We start from the raw sequence: 19,708 nt of genomic DNA on the forward strand, positions 1-19,708 counted from the left end.
GTGGCAGGTGCCTGTAATTCCAGCTACTCGGGAGGCTGAGGCAGGAGAACCACTTGAACCTGGGAGGCAGAGGTTGCAGTGAGCCAAGATCATGCCATTGCACTCCAGGGGCAACAAAAGCGAAACTCCATCTCAAAAAAAAAAAAAGAAGTTTTATCACTTGTACACATCCCTTTCTAATATTATTAATTCATATGCTAGTTAATTTTTTTTTGCTAGTTATATAACTAGCAAAAAAGTAGGATGATTTTGAATCTTCCCATACTGAGAGGTCATAAAAATTCAGGTCCATGATTGAGGAACAAAATTATCAAGATGGAACAGTGATTTATGGGAATTTGTAACACCTTTACACCATAGACATCATCAAAAGAGGTAAGTCTCAGGCTCCTTACTATCATGCCATATTAGAAAGTATGCTGGGTGCGGTGGCTCACGCCTGTAATCCCACCACTGTGGGAGGCCGAGGCAGGTGGATCACTCGAAGTCAGGAGTTCGAGACCAGCCTCACAAACATGGTGAAACCCCATCTCTACTAAAAAAATATAAAATTAGCCAGTGTGGTGGCGCATACCTGTAATCCCAGCTACTTGGGAGGCTGAGGCAGGGGAATCACTTGAACCCGGGAGGCAGAGGTTGCAGTGAGCCAGGATCACGCCATTGCACTCCATCCTGGGCAACAAGAGTGAAACTCCGTCTCAGAAAAAGAAAAGAAAAGAAAAAAGATAACAAAAGATGTAGTGCATTGCTCAATAGTATTGAGCATGTTTGGATATGTTTTATGAAACAGAAACAAAAGAATATAGTTAATTCATTTGATTATATGTTCATATTGAATTTGCATGTTGAGGGCCACATAGTAAGTAAAATAACTCTGAATATAAATTAGGTTGTATGATAATAATAACTGGCAAAATCAACAAATATTTATTGCATGGTAATTAAATTTATTCAATAACCTTTTGTAATCCATATTTACAAGGATCTTGCAATCCACTTACAAGATCCTTTGACCACAGTCAAAGGTAGACACATAGAACTGGAAAACACACAATTGTTGCTACTGGATTATAATTGCTTCTAGGCCCCCTCAGATGACAGAGCAAAGAGACATGTGTATACTAACTTGTGTCTATATACACATTGATAAATATTTCTATATGTAACCATCTGTACCTATATTAAGTTAAGCATGAGTTCATACTGATGTCTCCAACTTTAATCCATTTAAATAAATGCAATAATATGTACTTAGATTTGCTCTCATCTTAGAACACAACTCAATTATCTTACCGCTGTTTTGTGTTCCAAAATTTTTGAAACTGCCTAGAACAAAGACTTGTCATGCCATCCAAATCTTATGGCTAAGTGACTAAGTTCTGGCCAGTGGGAAGGACAATTGTGGGGTGGGACTTATAGGGAGGCTTCTGAAAATGAGAACAGTTTGCTGACACACCTCTTTCCTTTACTTTTCCCTCCTTTTCTTTCTGCTTGCCTGGAACTCAGACAAGATGGTTGGACCACTAGCAGCTATCTTTCATCATGAAGTGATTATGAGGTTAGAAAATCATTTTAGACAGTAAGACAAAATGAGAAGCTTGGATTTTTGACAACTCAGAGCTGTCAAACTGGCCCTGGTTCTGCCTACATCCACACTACTTTTATGAAAAGAAAAACCAAATTGTTATCATTTGGACTTTGTTTTACCCAACCAAACCTGATGCTGATAGTTTTTGAAAGTGACTTTAGATATAGTTTCTTAATCAAACTGGATTGTTTTTATGACTGCTTATATATTATTCAGAAAAAGACTTCTTGAGGAAAGTCATTTTGAGTTGAGTCCTAACAAGTGGGGAGTGTAGAAGTGGTATTAGAATGTGTGGAAAAGAAGAAAGGAAGGAAAGAAGAAAAACAGAGAACCTGAGGAACTCAGAGTGCTCTGGGAAAGGGAAAGAGTACTGCATTGTCACGGAGGTGAGTACAGAGACAATGATATCTTAGGAATAGGCGTAAAACTGATTAGATAGTGTGGGTATTGTTGGGAAAGTCTTATTCCTCTTCTTCCCAGATTCTGAGATTCTGATGACAGGAATGTTAGATTTTTTTTTTGAGACGGAGTTTCACTCTTGTTGCCCAGGCTGGAGTGCAATAACGCGATCTCGGCTCACTGCAACCTCCTCCTCCCAGGTTCAGTCGATTCTCCTGCCTCAGCCTCCTGAGTAGCTGGGATTACAGGCGCCCACCACCATGCCCAGCTGATTTTTGTATTTTAGGTAGACACAAGGTTTCACCATGTTGGCCAGGCTGGTCTTGAACTCCCGACCTCAGGTGATCCACCTGCCTGGGCCTCCCAAAGTGGGATTACAGGCGTGGGCCACCACACCCAGCTGAATGTTAGATCTTTTGTTACAGTCACAACACACGCCCCTGAGCTTCGTGGCTTTTTTTTTTTTTATGAGACGGAGTCTCCCTCTGTCGCCCAGGCTGGAGTGCAGTGGTGCGATCTCGGCTCACTGCAAGCTCTGCCTCCCGGGTTCACGCCATTCTCCTGCCTCAGCCTCCTGAGTAGCTGGGACTACAGGCGCCCGCCACCACACCTGGCTAATTTTTTTGTATTTTTAGTAGAGACCGGGTTTCACTGTGTTAGCCAGGATGGTCTCGATCTCCTGACCACGTGATCTGCCCGCCTTGGCCTCCCAAAGTGCTGGGATTGCAGGCTTGAGCCACCGCGCCCGGCGCTTCGTGGCTTTTTAAATCCCAGTCTAGTTTCTCTCTGTTTAGATTAGATAGTTTCTACTGTCCTATCTTCTAGCTCAGTGATTCTTTTCTTTATTCTGCAGTTGAGTTAAAAAATTGTATTTCTTGCATTTTTTCAGTTCTAAAATTTCCATTTATTTCTTTATATGTTGTTTCTTTGCTGAGATTTCTTTTTATTTAATTCAAGCATGTTTTATTATTTTATTTTACTTTTTGAGAAGGAGTCTCACTCTGTCATCCAGGCTGGAGTGCAGTGGCGTGATAGCTCACTGCAACCTCCGCCTCCTGGGTTCAAGTGATTCTCCTGCCTCAGCCTCCTGAGTTGCTGGGATTACAGGTGCCCACCACCACACCTGGGTAATTTTTGTATTTTTTTGGAAGAGATGGGGTTTTACCATGTTGGCCAGGCTGATCTTGAACTCCTCACCTCAAGTGATCTGCCAACCTCAGCCTCCCAAAGTGCTAAGATTACAGGCGTGAGCCACCACGCCAGGCCTCAAGCATGTTTTAATTGCTTCTTGAAATATTTTCTGATGGATGCTTTCAAATCTTTGTTAGATAATTTTAACTTGTCATCTCAGTGTTGGCATCTATTCTTTTTTATTCAGCTTGAGATCTTCCTGGGTTTTGGTATCATGAGTCATTTTTTAATTGAAATCTGGTATCATGAGTGATTTTTTGTTGAAATCCGGACATTTGGGTATTATGATATTTTGGATATTATTGAAACCTTTTATTTTAACTAGTTTTTCTTGACACTGCTCTGGCAGGGGGCATCAACTTGTAAATGGCAACTGGTAGTAGAAGTCTAGGTTCCTTATTCCACCTCTGTTGACACCAAGGGTGGGTGGTTCCTTGTTACTGCTGGGCAATGGTGGGAGTTTCAGCTCCCCACTAGTTGTCCCCTGATACTTCCCTAGTTGAGAGGGCTTGGAATGGCTCCTTACTGCCCCCATGTAGCCTCCAGTGACACCATGGAGGGAAAGAGGTGACATCCTTACTCTTGGGCAGTGATGAAAGCTCTGACTCTCCAATACACCTCCAATTACACCATCTAAGCAGGGAAAGGGAGGGGTACCTCATCACTGTAAGGTAGGAGTGGAAATCCAGGGTCGCCCCGTGGTTTCCAGTGACACCGAGAGTAAGGAAGGATGTGTGTGGAGGATTACTTGTTACTGCCCAGTTGAAGATGAAAGTCCCATCCCTCTCTTTGGTTTCCTCTGACATCACCTTAGAGGGGTTGAGGAGTAGAGTGATTGGGGTGTTAGGATGCTGGGGTGTCTCATCACAACCTGGAGAGTGTGGAAGTCTAGGCTCCCTACTCAGCCTCTGCTTTATGGGGTGAGGTCAGTGTGTGTATGTATGTGTGTATTGTTTGTCTATAGTAGAGTGATTATCTTCTAAATGTTTTCTTTCTTGCTAGGCTGCTCCTTTTTCATCGCTTGGCTAGAAAGAGCAGGCTTTTATTGGGGCACTTTTTGTCTATCTATGCTTCTTGGCATTTTGGGGTTTCTGGTTTTGGCTTCTCCAGCACCCAGTTTGGGATATCTAAGGCTACAGGAAAACCCAAGGAACTTCCCACCGTGTTGCTCTCTGGACCCTAGCCAGTGTGACTTCTCTCCACCTTTCAAAGTCTCCCTATGTTTATCTTATATATAATGTTGAGTTTTTATTGTACTTAGAAGAATAGGGAGAAAACTATCTACTCCATCTTCCTGGAAGCAGAAGTCAGGGGCCACTATAAGGCATTGAAACAATTTCAAACAAAAATGCGTGGCAAAGACTCAGGGAGGAGTTGCAGTGCCTTTCAAACAAGGGCATCAGGAGGACAATCAAATGAAGAAAGCTAGCCAGCCATAGGCAGTAACTGCATTTGCCAGTACAATAATATCTGCAAGCACCTTCAAACAGTAAGAATTACTTAAAAATTCATAACGCCTTTTTAAAATCATAGAAACTTATGAAAATTCCTTAGTTTATGAATCAATGTAGGGCTTCTTGGAGGAGATATTGTGGAGAAGACAATGCAGGGCTTCTTGGAGGAGACACAGTTGAAAGGCCAATTGCAGTTCAGGAATTAATTATAGAAACCTGTAGGGCTGGAGGAAGAAAAAGAAAAAGAAACCTGTAGACCCACATTTGTTACCTGCAGGAGATCTATTCCAGCTAAAACCTGACGAAACCAGGAAGAGAGGCACAGGTGGGAAATGCTCCAGAAACTAATTAACCCCTAGTAGGGGTGGGGACCCAAATCTAGGAGAAGGTCTAATTGCTGAAATGAGTTTTTCTCCCTCCCTCCCTTTCCTTCCTTCCTTTCATTTAGTGTTGGGTAGAGGGTTGGGGTGGAGAAATGGTCAAAGAAGGGAATTATCTTCCTCCCAGTTACAGATAGGGACCTTGCACTCTGTCCAAGTTTTTGGAAACGTTGCCAGCATGCCCGGAAACATGAAAGAGCCCAGATGGAAATGATCCAGTTCCTTTGCTTTCAACTCCATGGGTTACTGAGTGAAAAAAAAAAGGTCAGAGTCAAATTTTGTTGATTGTGCTACTTAGATTGGGGTTCGCATTTCCCTAGCTACTCCATACACACTCTCTTTCCTGCTGTATTGCCATTCTCCAAAGGCTATATAGTCTTGCTTTGGTGTGGTCATGACTTCCAACCCTTTGGTGGAGTCAGTGGAGAAGGCCTGCAATTACCCCCAAGGGGTTTACAGACTCGAATATGTACACCAAGCACTGACAGAAGAATGAATAAATGTCTGTCTCTCTGCACCGCGCAGTGGCTCACGCCTGTAATCACCAGCACTTTGGGAGGCCGAGGTGGGCGGATCACTTCACCCCAGGAGTTTGAGACCAGCCTGGGCAAAATGGCGACACCCCGCCTCTACTCAAAGTGCCAAAAAAATTAGCCGGGTGTGGTGGCGCGCTCAGGCCTGTAGTCCCACCTCACCTACTCCGGAGGCTGAAACAGGAGAATCACTTGAACCCGGGAGGCGGAGATTGCAGTGAGCCGAGATCGCACCACTGCACTCCAGCCTGGGTGACAGAGAGACTCCGTCTCCAAAAAGAAAAAAAGGTCTTTCTAATACACATACATATACTACTACTTTCTGGACTTTATATTTAGTTTTGCTTACAAAATGGATTTAGGCTGTAGAATTTTCAAAGATTAGAGAAATATGCCTTGAAATAGAAAGTGCAAGTTTCTGGTAATTCTTCCCTTCAAAGATAATGTTACCAACTTCTTTTCCTACTATTTTTAGTATTGAGAAACTGTTGTGTTAAATAAAATCAAATGAACTTAAAAGTTATTACACGCATGGTAGCTTTCTGAGTGTTTTTCAAGCTGCGAGTCAGTTTTGTTCTTTTTAACACGCAGCGGTTGCGGGGACAAGGTTTCCGAGGAGGCGGGAGCGAGCGACGGCCACCGCCTCCCACACGCCCTCTGCTTTGGTAAACAAGGAGAGTCCCACCCGCAGGCTGTAAACGAGGCACGAGCTTGGGGGCAGCGCCAGGGCTCCTGACGTCACTGTTCAAAAAGGCCTCTTATTGGTCCTTCGCACAGCTGCGGACCTGGGAATTCTGATTGGTCTGTTTCCCTGTCCGTAAAGGGATTGACAGGCCCTGCCGCGTCAGGCCGCTCCTCTAGGCTCCGCGCTCCTTCCCTGGCGCGTGGTCACCCGCCCCCGAGCGGTGAGAGCGCGTGCGCGCGCGCCCTTCTCCGTGGGCGAGCCAGCCAGTCGCGCTGCAGACGCTCGCAGTCAGTGGGCCCTCCGGGAGGCGGCGGAGGTCACCGCGGGGAGGAGGGGCGGGGGCAGCATGGCAGCCTCCTTACGGCTCCTCGGAGCTGCCTCCGGTCTCCGGTACTGGAGCCGGCGGCTGCGGCCGGCAGCCGGCAGCTTTGCAGCGGGTAAGGACCTCACGCCTCCTCCCCCTTGTCCTTCTTTCGGCCGCTCGCTTCTTCTGTCCAGACGGCCGAAGAAGTCTTTTCTCGGGAGGCGCTGCGGTTGGGCTGGGGCTTAAAAAACAATATTTTGGCTGGTACTAAAGGCCTGTCCTGTTCTGCGGCCGCCACTCACTCCGCGAGTACCCCCCTCTGCCTTCCCTCCCTTTCTCCCGGGCTCCTGATGAACGGGTTCAGCGCCCTTTTCGGGATTTAGGAAGAGGTGGGGAAGAGCTTGGGCTGAAGAGAAGAGTATTTGGGACCCCGGCATGCTGCTTTGGAGTTAGGACTCCGAGGACGTTTGGAGGGCCCAACTCCAGGGGCAACCCCGCACTCACCCCAGCGACCCCTGGTCTTTCAGCGCCCCCAGGGTGCACCTTGGGTTGGGGACACACTTGGGCAGCAGGGCCTGATGTTTAACCACCTGAGTCCGAGGGGATGGCCTTATTACACAAGCGGTGGCTGTACAAGCCAGGCAGTAAGTCTTTCAGCAAAGTTTCAGTCACCCTTGACCAGCAAGACGGGCTTCCCCCCTCTACTGTAACTGTGCTACCTAAAAAGTGTCATTTTTGTCAAATTATGAACCAAAACACGTTCAGCGTCCTCAAGATTGTGGGCAGAATTAATCCTGCCTCCCTCCTCTCATACCATTGTAAATTGTGAAAGCTAGCCATGAACTTACGAAGAGGCAGTGTTTAGAGCCAGGATGAAGATCCACCGAGATCTAATACAGTCTTTCGTACTCCGCACGGGGGACATGAGGCCCCTTGGATAAGTGAATCAGGATATTCCTAGCAAGACCTGGAAAGTTGTTCTCAGTTGTTCCTAATTCCTTCACTTTCTATCACACCAGGACTCCTCTTTAATTGGAAAGTTGGTTGATTTGTGGGGACACTGCCGTTGTCTTCCTGTGAAAGTTTGAGAGTTGTCAGAATGCACCGTTTAGCAAGATCATACTGAGGATTAATAACAGAAAAAACCCTTGGCATTAATTTTTTCTAATCTTTGCTTAAAAAAATATAGTGGGTTAGGATTTGAGCCCCCTGGCCCCCCGCCTTTTTTTTTTTTTTTTTTTTTTGAGACAGGGTCTCTGTCGCCCAGGCTGGAGTGCGGTGGCCCAGTCACACTGCTCACTGCAGCCTCGACCTCCTGGGCTCAGGTGATCCTCCCACCTCAGCCTCCCGAGTAGCTGGGATTACAGGCATGTGCCACCACGCCCGTCCAATTTTTGTATTTTTAGTAGGGATGGAGTTTCGCCATGTTGCCCAGGCTGGTCTTGAACTCCTGCGCTCAAGTGATCCTCCCAAAGCTTTGGGATTATAGGCATGAGCCACCGTGGCTGGCCGGGAATTGTAAGAACTTTCTCTTACAATTCCTAACAGCTTCCCATTCTCCCTCTCAGTGAAACCTCTGAATTTCCTTTCTGGTTGGAGAAGAACAGAGGCTCGGTGGGATGCAAGAGAACAGATGTCTGATACAGAACCACAGTAACAAGATAAAAACTCAGAATATGCCAAACTTGAATATGCTCAAACCACTGTTTGAGCTTCATATATTGAGTTACAAAAATGCTTCCGACTTTTGAGATAACCCTAAAAAAATAGACACCTTTCCACAGTAGCACCAGTTTTCACATGAATTCACAATTCTTTCAGTTCTCATTAGCCAAGGAAGACATATTTGCTGTTTAGTGGTTTTACAAGGTGTTCTAATGGTATTTTAATGAACCCTTGATGTACCTTTTAGAGTTATGAAAGTTCTTACCAATTCATGGTGAAAGAGCCTGAGGCCTAAGACTGTAATACGTTCCTCTGTAAACTGGGAGGGCCTACCTCAGAGTGCTGATTAAACTAGTTTGGCATATTGTCTTGTACTTTGGGTTCTTTGGCCCAAAGATAATTGTAAGAATATAGATTTCTGATAAATTTTAAATAGTTCTTTTGTGATAAAGTGGTTAAATCACTTCAGCAATTTTTTTTCCTCTGGAATTTTTTTTTTTTTTTTTTTTTTTTTTTTTTTTTTTGCCACGGCGTCTTTCTCTGTCGCCCAGGCTAGAGTGCAGTGGCGCGATCTCAGCTCACTGCAAGCTCCGCCTCCCGGGTTCACGCCATTCTCCTGCCTCAGCCTCCGGAGTAGCTGGGACTACAGGCGCCTGCCACCACGCCCGGCTAATTTTTTGGTATTTTTTAGTAGAAACGGGGTTTCACCATGTTAGCCAGGATGGTCTCTATCACCTGACCTCGTGATCCGCCCGCCTTGGCCTCCCAAAGTGCTGGGATTATAGGCGTGAGCCACCGCGTCCGGTCTTTCTCTGGAATTGTTTTAAACATTTAAATTTCTGTTAATTTTAGTTTACTGCAAAAGTGTCAACTTTTCTGACATTAGATTCTTAAAGAGTAGAAAAAAATTACCTGCAAGTTTGGAGTCAAATGATATTAAGAAAAAGAACCATGTTCAAATAGTAATGTGTGATGTTCTGAATTCTGTTGGATATTTGTAGTATGTTTAAGATGTTTATATCATATGAATGGTAATATTATAAGGAGCTATATAATTTACTGTTTAAAAAAATGAAACCTGAAAGTTGCCGGTTAGTAGCACATCTTTTTAACTTTTTTATAAATACGTTTTAGAGACAGGTCTCCCCGTGTTGTCCAGGCAGGAGTACAGTGGCACCTACTTAGCTCACTGCAACCTTGAACTCCTGTACTCGAGTGATCTTCCGCCTCAGCTTCCCAAGTAGTTAGGATTGCAGGGTGCACCACGATACCTAGCTAATTAAAAAAAAATGTTTTTTGAGACATGGCTAGTTGCCTGCTACGCTGGTCTAGAACTACTGGCGTGAAGCCATCCTCTTGCCTTGACCTCCCAAAGTGTTCGGCTTACAGGCATTAGTCACTGTGCTCAGCCTGCCACAGCTTAATTTTTAAATGTTTGTTTGTTTATTTATTTATTTATTTATTTGAGATGGGGTCTCTCTTTCTCTCTTGCCCAGGCTGGAGTGCAGTGGTGCAATCATGGCTCATTGCAGCCTCAACCTTGTGGGCTCAAGCAGCCCTCCTGCCTCAGCCTCCCAAGTAGCTGGGACCACAGGTGCACACCACCACGCCTGGCTATTTTTATTTATTTATTTTTTTTGTAGAGATGGGGTCTCACCATATTGCCCAGGCTGGTCTTGAACTCCGGGGGTCAGCTGATCCTCCTGCCTCAGCCTCCCAAAGTACTGGGATTACAGTCATGAGCCACTGTGCCTAAGCCTAATTTTAAAATACTTAAAGCATTGAAAAGGAAATAGAAGAATGAGAAATATTAAAGTGTACATATATCACTATTTCATCACCTGTTTGATAAAATTGTGTATGTTATTTTAGAAGGTAATTAAGTTTAGTTTTAGACTTATTTGTACAGAGAGAAAAATCTACAGCTATAGGCCCTCTACAAAATGTCACGTTGTGACTCTCCAGCTTGTACATGGAAAAATAAATCACATCGGATCATCTTGAAGTGACCACCTGACCAAAGGTAGAATGGAAAAATTAGCATCATGTATAGAAACGGGAATACAATTTTTAATATTATTGGTCCTTTTTGTATATATGAAATTTACTTTCAAAGTAGCATAACTCATTGGATAAATCAAATATATAATGGCAGTTTTTCCCTTTACATTAGCTTCTAGGGCTGCACATGAAGTTCTGAAAAGCTGCTCGTGGTCCTGGGACTAAAAGTTGACCCTAAACTTGTGAAATTACACAAGGAGCGTATTTATTACTAAAATAAGTTGACTGAAACCATAAAGGCCTTTATAGAGAAAGTCATCACCCTTAGTTTAGTAACTCTTAATAGTAAAGCAGATAGAGTGCTTATGACGTAGTATTATGTGATAAAATAGATATAAAAAATGTAGTATTATGTGATAAAATAGACATACATTGTATAGAAAATATAACCTTATGATATAATGAAAAATGCAGTCAAAAGACTGAAAGTCCACGCAAAATGTTGTTTTTATTTTTCTGTAATGAGATTGCTTTGCCTTACGACTGTATACTTTTTCATTCTAGTTTTCTACAATGAAAATGCATTACTTTGAATAGAAAAGAAGCCTCAGAAATGTAAAATAATTAACTTGTTACCAATGTGTGCATTTTGACACTTAGTGAAAACTGCTTTTTGGTAGCACTTAAGGTTATCCAGATACAGATAACTCCCCTTGTTACATTGGAGAAAGAGGTCATAATCGGTAAATTTGCATCTACAAATTTAGAAACAAACTTTGCCAAGTTTTCTGGCTAGTTTCTTTTCATTGGTCCTCAGTAATAGACACTAATGCTAGTTTCTTAACCAGTCAACCAGTATCACCTTTGTATTTTGTTGATTGATTTTCTCCCAGCTTGGTCTTATTTATGTTTTAACTCTACTTTTTCCATGCACTACTGTCAGAAGTTATTTAAAGAGAGATGCATTATTTAGGTTTGAGAGTTTTTAGGGCAATAATCATTCCATTATACTCATGGATTTCTGCCCCTTTGGGTGCAAATTATTTTATATTTGCCAAGCGCTTATTCAGGTGTTTCACCTTAACTAAAAGCTTTCTTTCCCCAGATACAGGGCTTCTCCTACAGTCATCTATACCTTTTTCTATCTCTTTGGCTCTTACTTCGAACCCATTAGGCAAAAAAGGGCAGTTGGCATAGGACTTGACCTGTACTGCTACTACTTGACCATTTTTGGTAAGAGTAACTAATACTTATTATCTGTCATGTGCCAGGCACTGTTTAAGGCTTTATATGCATCATCTCAAGTAATCTTTACAATAATCTTCTGAAGTAGGACTTTCATTGATCAAATGATGTCTAGAGAAGTTAAGTAACTTGTAACTTCAATGGTATACATCTAAGAAGTGAACTTATCAGGATAGGAACCTAGGCCTTCCCAACTCAGAGAAAATTTTAAACATTATCACCATCAATAAATAACTTCTTCTCTTTTGACATCAGGTCATCTAATTATACTGGCCTTTCTTTAACTTTGCCACAGACAAAGATGAAATAAAGAGAGCTGAGTCCTTTGAAAACTTTGTCTTCATTCACATTCATGTTGGCCCATCCAACATGGCCTCATTGTTCTTAACTTCTTCAGCTTCAGTAACAAACATCAGCACTCTACTTCAGTTTTTCTAGGATCTTAGTAGTAGGAGGGATTCTCTTGCCGAGATTTCACCAGCAGAACTAGTCTCTGGTTGATTTAACCCCCTCTGTGATTCTTGTTCTAACAAACGTACTGTTACATAATGCTCATCACCTGGTCCTTTGACTCCCTCCCTTTTCCTCCAAGTACATAGACATGCTTTCTTGTTTCCTCATTTTGTAAGGTCTCTCTCTAGGTTTGTCTGTACCCAATCTCAAACTTATTTATAGTTAGGAATTTCACTGATGCCTAATACTATTTTTTTCAGCCTCTTGTTGTATTTCTGGATAAATCCATTGTTGTGGTCTGTTTGTGCCTTTTCCCAGCTGTCACTTAGCTTGGTGATATTGAGAGTCACAGAAGTTTGCTGATTAGATACAATGCTTTCATTAATCTCTTGTTTATTCCCCATTACATTTTCAGATTTTCCACAGCATTTCCAGAACTTTAACTTAGGGCTGGCAGCCCCTGAACCAGTCATTTGGCAGAAGGATGCCATTACCATGTATTAGGTTAGGCAGTTTGGAACTTGACCTCGGATCTAGGGGAAAGAATATTGGAGAGTCAACCTGCAATGTGTAATGGTTGTTGTGACACTGTTTACCTTTACACAATCCACTTTCATCGGCAGCATTACTTTGTAATTGCTTTAGAACTGGCTTTTATTCCCATATGCCCATTTGATGAAACTTACCTAGTTTATTATTCATTCACATAGCATATATTAAATTTCACTGTGCCACTTCATTTATTTCATTTTATTGTAAAAGTAGTTACAAAAGTTACATGCTCATGGTAAAAAATGGGAAAGGTTATAAAATAAAAAGTAATATTTTCTTCAACTCCGACCCAGTAGTCCAACTCTCCAGGTGTAAGTACTGTTTCGTGTGTATCCATACAGAAAATCAGAAAAATTAATGCATATGTATCCTTTCTTCTTCTCTTATACTGTATCCTATAGATAATGTTCAGCATTTTGTTTTTTTTTGCCACTTAATAACTTGTCCTGGAGATTTTTTCCTATAATTTTAGATAAATATGTCACCTTTTTTTAAACATTTGCACATTTCATTGTGTTGATTTACTGTGAATTATCAAGTGCCCTACAATGTATATTTAGTTATGAATTAAGTGCCCTATTAATATATAATTAGTTATGAATGAAGTGCCTTATTAATACATAGTTATTTGCAATTTTTTGGCTGTTACAAGCAGTGCTATAATAAACTATATCTTTGTGTTGTTCAGAATTTAATACATAGTAGGGATTGCTATGGCCCATAGTTGGGCACCTTTTTTGTAAATAAAATTGTATTGGAACACAGCCATACCCGTTTGTTTGTATGTTGTCTCTGACTACTTTCAAACTAGAGTAGATGAATGAAATAGTTGTAACAGAAGCCTTATGGCTCAAAAAGCTGAAAATAATTTACTGCCTGACTCTTTAAGACAAAGTTGGCTGGCCCCTCATGTGTAGTATATATTCTTAGGAATGGAATTGCTAGGTCAAAGAGTATGCATGTTTTAAATTTAAATTTTAAATAAAAGTTCAAATGTAGTTTTTTTTGCCAAATTACCATCCAAAAGGTCGACCTAATATACAATTTTACAGTATATGAGAGCATATGTTTTCATCAGTTATTTCTTACCAAGAGTAGTTTTTATCAAAGAAAAAACTTATCCAACAGGTGAAAAATGGTATCACATCATTTTGTTTTGCATTTCTCTAATTATGACAAGTTGGGTATATTTTTAGAGGTTTTTTGGGGGGGCTAATTTACATATTTTCTGTTGTCATTTTGTGATTTTTGCCTACTTTAAAAAATTATTCATGTTTTTCTTCCAGATTGTAGTTATTTTACATATAAAACAAAGTAGCCCTATTTTTGTCATGTGTTGGAGTGTTTTTCTTATTATTTGTATTTTATCTGTTTGTGATATTTTTTCCATATAGATATGCTAAACTTTTTCCCTTTGTTTTATCATGAAAAATATGAAGCAGAAAGTATTGAAAGAATAATATAACTGACATCCATATACTCTTTCCTTAGAAACAACAGTTGTTAATATTTTGCCCATTGACTATTTTTCTTCCACATATATGCCTATCCCACTTGAATCATTTGAAAGTAAATTGCTGACATGACACTTTAACCCTAATGCTTCAGCATGAATCTAAGAATGAGGATATTCTCCTATGTAACCAAACTACCATTATCCTACCTAAGCCAATTAGCAGTGATTCCATGGTATCATCTAATGTACAATTTACATTCAAAATTTCATTATTTTCTTAAAGGCTAGCTTTTTTTTTTTTTTAAAGTCAGGATCCATTCAGACTTCACACTTTACATTTGATCTGTCACTTTAGTATTGAGAACTGTCTTCTCTTGCTTGTTTCTATAAATATGATACTGACTTTTTAAAAACAGCTTTATTAGCAGTATAGTGACATACGATAAATTGTACATAAAGTATACAATTTGATTAGTTTTGATATATATAAGCCAGTGAAGCTATCATCACAGTCAAGAGAGTGTGGCTGGGTGCGGTGGCTCACGCCTACACTCCTAGAACTTTAGGAGGCTGAGGCCCACTGATTGCTTGAGCTCAGGAGTTCGAGACTGGTCTGGCCAACATGATGAAACCTTATCTCTACAAAAAAATGCAAAAATTAGCCAGGCCTGGTGGCATGTGCCTGTAGTCCCAGCTACTTGGGAAGCTGAAGTGGGATCATCTGAGCTTGGGAAGTTGAAGCTGTAACGAGCTGTGATCATGCCACTGTACTCCAGCCTGGGCGACAGAGTGAGACCCTGTCCAAAAAAAAAAAAAAAAAGTCAACATATCCATCACCATACCTCTGAGATTTATTCATACCTCTGGAATATACAAATATTTGTATATCTTTCCTGGTTATAGATTTCTAGCTTGACAGTTGTTTTTTTCTTCCGGCATTTAAAAAATGTTGCACCACTGTCTTCTCACTTGCATTGTTTCTGATGAGAAATCTGCCTTTATCCTTATCTTTTTCCCTTTCTACATAGTGTGTCCTTTCTCCTGTGGCTGCTCTTGTGCGTTTGATTGTGATGCGTCTTAGTATGGTTTTCTTCATGTTTCTTGTATTGGGGTTCATTCAGTTCCTTGGATGCATGGGGTTTGTAGTTTTCATCAACTTTGGAATATTTTTGGCCATTTGTTCTTCACATATATTTTCTGCCCCACTTCTCTCCTCTTTTTTGAGGACTCTAGTTACATATGTGTTTGGGTGGTTGAAGCTGTCTCACAGCTTATTGATGCTCTCTTTATTTTTTAAATTATTTTTTTCTCTGTGTTTTAAATAGTTTCTATTGCTGTATCTTCAAGGTTATTAATCTTTCCTTTGGTATCTACTCTTCAGTTAATTTTCTGGTATAATTTTCATCTCACATTTTATTAGTAGATTTCATCTCAAGAAATTTAATTTGGATTGTTAAAAATATCTTTCATAATTCTACCTTCGGAATATATGGACTACAGTTATGATTTTTAATGTCCTTGTTTTCTAATTCTAACTTCTGTTTCAGCTTAGGGTTGGTTTTGACTTTTTGACTTTTGTGTATACACATTCCCTTGTGCTTCAGAGAGGTTCAACTTTTGGCCTTCAAGCTCTTCATACCCATCTGGTGATTTTATTAACTTTTACAAATTTCACCTCTTAACTTTTGAGACAAATGGCTACCAGGTATATCTCTTTTTTCTCATCCTATCATTGAAACCTTGGTCATGGTATATCTAATAGTCTGTTGGACATCTTTTCAGCTCATTGACCGTTCATAGTTACCCTGGGTAAAACTGAGCCAGCTCTCCTTGATTTCTTCATTTAGGTATCGATAACACTAAACACTATTCTCTTACTGTCATTTTGGACCTCACCCTTATTTTAGCCTATAATCCAATCCATTGTTATATCCTTTTACTTCTGTCTTTGAAATAGTTTTTATACCTGTCTTTTCCTGTTCCTACCACACTTTATTAACTTTGACTTTGTTATGGACTGAAATTTTATGTCCCCACAAAATTTATATGTTGAATTCCTTTTTTTTTTCTTTTTTGAGACAGAGTCTCGCTCTGTCACCCAGGCTTGAGTGCAGTGGTGCGATCTTGGCTCGCTGCATCTTCCACCCCCTGTGTTCAAGCAATCCTCCTGCCTCACCCTCCTGAGTAACTGGGATTACAAGCACATGCCACCATGCCTGGATAATTTTTGTATTTTTAGTAAAGACTGGGTTTCACCATGTTGGCCAGGTTGGTCTCAAACTCCTGACCTCAGGAGATCCACCCACTTTGGCCTCCCAAAGTGCTGGGATTACAGGCGTGAGCCACTGCGCCTGGCCAAAATTCCTAACCCTCAATATAATGATATTAGGAGCTAGGCCCTTTGGGAGGCAATTAGATCATGTGGGTAGAGCTCCTGTGAATAGGATTAGTGCCCTTATACAGAGAGACATGAGAGCTGCTTCTCTTTCTGCTCTCTACCATGTGAGGATACAGTGAGAAAAATGGCCATCGGCAAACGAGGAAGTGGACCTACCAGACACTGGATCTGCTGTCACCTTCATGTTGGACTTCCTGGCCTCCAGAACTATGAGAAATAAGCGTTCGTTATTTAAGCCATTATGGAAATTGTTACAGTAGCTCAAACTAAGGCATCTAGAGGATTACTGTCACTTTTATATTGGTCTTCTTGCCTCCAGGCTCTTTTCTTCAAGTTCATTCATTGTACACTCTGCCTTATTTCTGTTCCTAAAGTGTAAGTCTCATCTGTCATTTCTCTTGCCCACCGTTTCAATAACTACCTCTCGCCTACAAAATACAAGTTGTTTAGCATCCTTCCATCCTTCCACATTATGGTTGCATTTTTTTTAATCTTAATCTCTTGCTGTTTTGTTTCTTTGTGCATTCTTTAGGAAGAATAGAGGGCAGTATCATACAGTGTTTACAAGTGAAGACTCTAGAATTAGAATGTCTGGATTTGAATCTTGGCATTACAACTTAGTAAAGTATTGGGTATTTTACTTCAACTCAGCATCAGGGTTCTCAGCTGTAAGATGGGCTTCATATATAGCATATGGTAATAGGTCTGTTTATGAAGTGCTTAGTACAGTGTCTGGCATGTAGTAAAATTGCAGTAAATATTAACTATTACTGTCATTTCTTCATGGCTCTCCTAGTTCCTTGTATATATTCATGTTCCTTTTTCTATGTGGAGTTCCCCTCCTCCTTACCCTCCTATCCATTTGAAATCCTACCCCTTGTATAATATCCAGGTCAGATGCCACATTCCTCAAGTTCCCACACCATGAATTCTCATTTTTCATCAGCACTGTGTTTTTATCTTTAACTGTCTTATGTTAGTGTTTATGTACATGGTTTATTTCTTCTTGGTTTTAAGCTTGTTGAAGGCAAGGACTGTGTCTCTTACCTTCCTTGTCATCTCTTTTGGTACATGTGATAGTTGCTTAGTATTTGTTGAATTTGTGAATGAATTGTGGTTCTACCTGACCATACTTATGAATTGTTTGACCTAGAGTGAATTGCCTGTTAAATTAACTGTCTTTAAATTATAATCTTCCTAGTTTCTAATGTTTTTAGATTGCTAAATTATACCTTTTCAACCTTAACACAGTAATGCCACATTTGCTTTCTGGCTATTATTGCTAGTTTGTTTATGAGCATTAGTTAGAGTTCTCTGATGAAGTGTACTCATTCGTTTTAATATCAAAATAAAATTTCAGTTTGGTGTCACTTTTCTGTCATTGAATTCCTTGCGGGCCAGAAAGACAAATTATACCAGTGTACTATTATACCAGTGTATTAAACTTAGCGCCTGTTAAATGATGTTGCACAGAAATGACACCCACATTTAATGGAAGTGTTAGAGTCAATCATTAAGTTAAAGGAATTAAATATGCTTCTAACCCAAGAAGATCTCTAGTTCTTAAGCATTAGGGCTTCAAATAATTTGCTTTTAACAAATCTCATTCTATTCAGATTCAGTTCAGGGAAGAGCAGATTAAGTTCAGTTTGAGGGGACCTGAAACTTAAAAGAGGGACTGTGATTAGTTGTTGCACTACAAATTTTAAAGCTGGAGTTCTTAAAAGAAAAAAGAAAAAGAATGCTGGGAAATGGAAGAGCAAGGAGAGTTACTTCTCTCTCTTCCCTTACTAGACTGTGAGCTTTTAAGGGACAGGGACCATACATTGCTTGTGTCTGTCTCTGAGCTTTGTCATAGTACTTCATGCAATGAATATTTATTGAGTGGAGTTCTAAATCTAGAAAGTGAAAAATTGCATCTAACGTTATTTCCATAGTAATGTAAAGCCTCCCCACTCTGTAACGCGTTACTTTGATTCATATGCCCACGGAGTAATTTCAAAAAGTCTTATATGAAAAAGAAAAGAAAAAATAAAACCTGTATAGTTTTTAAGGCTTTTTTTTTTTTTTTTTTTTTAATGGCAGCCTGGTCAACATGGTGAAACCCTGTCTCTATTAAAAGGACAAAAATTAGCCAGGCATGGTGGTGCATGCCTGTGATCCCAGCTACTCCGGAGGCTAAGGCATGAGAATTGCTTGAACCCAATAGGCAGAGGCTTCAGTGAGCCGAGATTGCGTCACTGCCCTCCAGTCTGGGTGACAGAGTGAGACTCTGTCTCAAAAATAAATAAATAAATAAATAAATAAATAAATAAATGAACAAATAAATAAATAAATAAAAATAAAATAAGGAAGTCTCTCTTTTCTGAAAGTTCAGAGTTGTTAGCCCAAGGTCCTGATGCTGTTACACTTGCCATTTAAAGCCTATGGAGGTATCTCCCCTTTCTCCCCCAGGACCACCTTTATAAACTGGTGATTCCATTCTCCTGGGTTTAACATCTTTTTAGGTTTTTTTTTTTTTGTGTCATTGGAGAGGATGGTTTCTGTAACTGTGGGAGTGGGAAGGTAAAAAGTTTTTCCATTCTTGGAGCTGGTCCAAGACATAGGTCTTATTGAATACTTTCTGTCTTTTATACACATTATTAAGGGAGATAATATGGAATACTTCACATTATAAGTAAATTACATATTAGGTGTTTTATAAATGATAACATTATTTAGTTTATTGTTAAAAATGATAAAAGAATGTTATACAGGTACAAAACAGGAAAAATGCTTTAAAATTTTGTGAATGTGCCCCAGAAAACTAAATAATTAGAAGTTAGTCTGGCTGCACATTGTTGATAACTTTAAATGTGGTTAGATCCATTAGTTTAAAATTTGCCTTTTAAAAGTTAGTGGGTTTTTTTTTAATAAATGTATTATTATTTTATTTATTTTTGAGATGGGATCTCACTTTGTTGGCTAGGCTGTTCTAAAACTCCTGGGCTCGAGCAGTCCTCCTACTTCAACCTCCCAAGTAGCTGGGATGATAGGTGTGCACCACTGCACCTGGTTCCTAAAAGTTTCTTTTATTAAAAAAAAAAAAATCTAACAATCGACTTGCTAATATTAAATGAATGTTTACAATAAAAAATGTTATTTGCCCCTATTGAAAATAATGTATTGAAATCAGTGTGTTCTAGGTCAGTGGCTTCAAAGACTCCAGTTGGATTCATTGGACTGGGCAACATGGGGAATCCAATGGCAAAAAATCTCATGAAACATGGCTATCCACTTATTATTTATGATGTGTTCCCTGATGCCTGCAAAGAGTTTCAAGATGCAGGTGAACAGGTAAGGCCTTTTCTTTGGATTTGTTTTAGGTTTTGAGGATTAAAAATGAATATACATTCAAATAAGTG

The 19,708-nt window shown here is 40.2% G+C and overlaps 1 protein-coding gene and 1 long non-coding RNA gene across 4 annotated transcripts in view; one reads left to right on the top strand and one right to left on the bottom strand.

Moving 5' to 3' along the window:
- Positions 1–688: 688 nt before the first annotated feature.
- On the bottom strand, positions 689–6,258 carry LOC129060347 (uncharacterized). 2 transcript variants are annotated; one of them, XR_008526963.1, is made up of 3 exons: positions 6,073–6,258; positions 5,154–5,258; positions 689–4,856 (listed from the first exon to the last, which is right to left on the bottom strand). It is a non-coding gene; the product is annotated as an uncharacterized LOC129060347 (long non-coding RNA). The 2 variants fall into 2 exon arrangements; XR_008526964.1 differs by having other exon boundaries at positions 5,895–6,258.
- Positions 6,259–6,367: 109 nt separating this feature from the next.
- The window catches only part of HIBADH (3-hydroxyisobutyrate dehydrogenase), a 143,256-nt gene continuing 129,915 nt past the window's right edge, over positions 6,368–19,708 (top strand). Inside the window, exons 1-2 of one of the 2 annotated variants that reach the window (XM_009242927.4) lie at positions 6,368–6,667; positions 19,480–19,640. In XM_009242927.4, the coding sequence (XP_009241202.2) occupies positions 6,577–6,667; positions 19,480–19,640 (252 nt within the window). In that variant the 5' untranslated portion in view covers positions 6,368–6,576. 2 annotated transcript variants of the gene reach the window in all.

This window comes from Pongo abelii, chromosome 6 (assembly GCF_028885655.2).
Source record: "Pongo abelii isolate AG06213 chromosome 6, NHGRI_mPonAbe1-v2.0_pri, whole genome shotgun sequence".
Lineage (NCBI taxonomy): Eukaryota > Metazoa > Chordata > Mammalia > Primates > Hominidae > Pongo > Pongo abelii.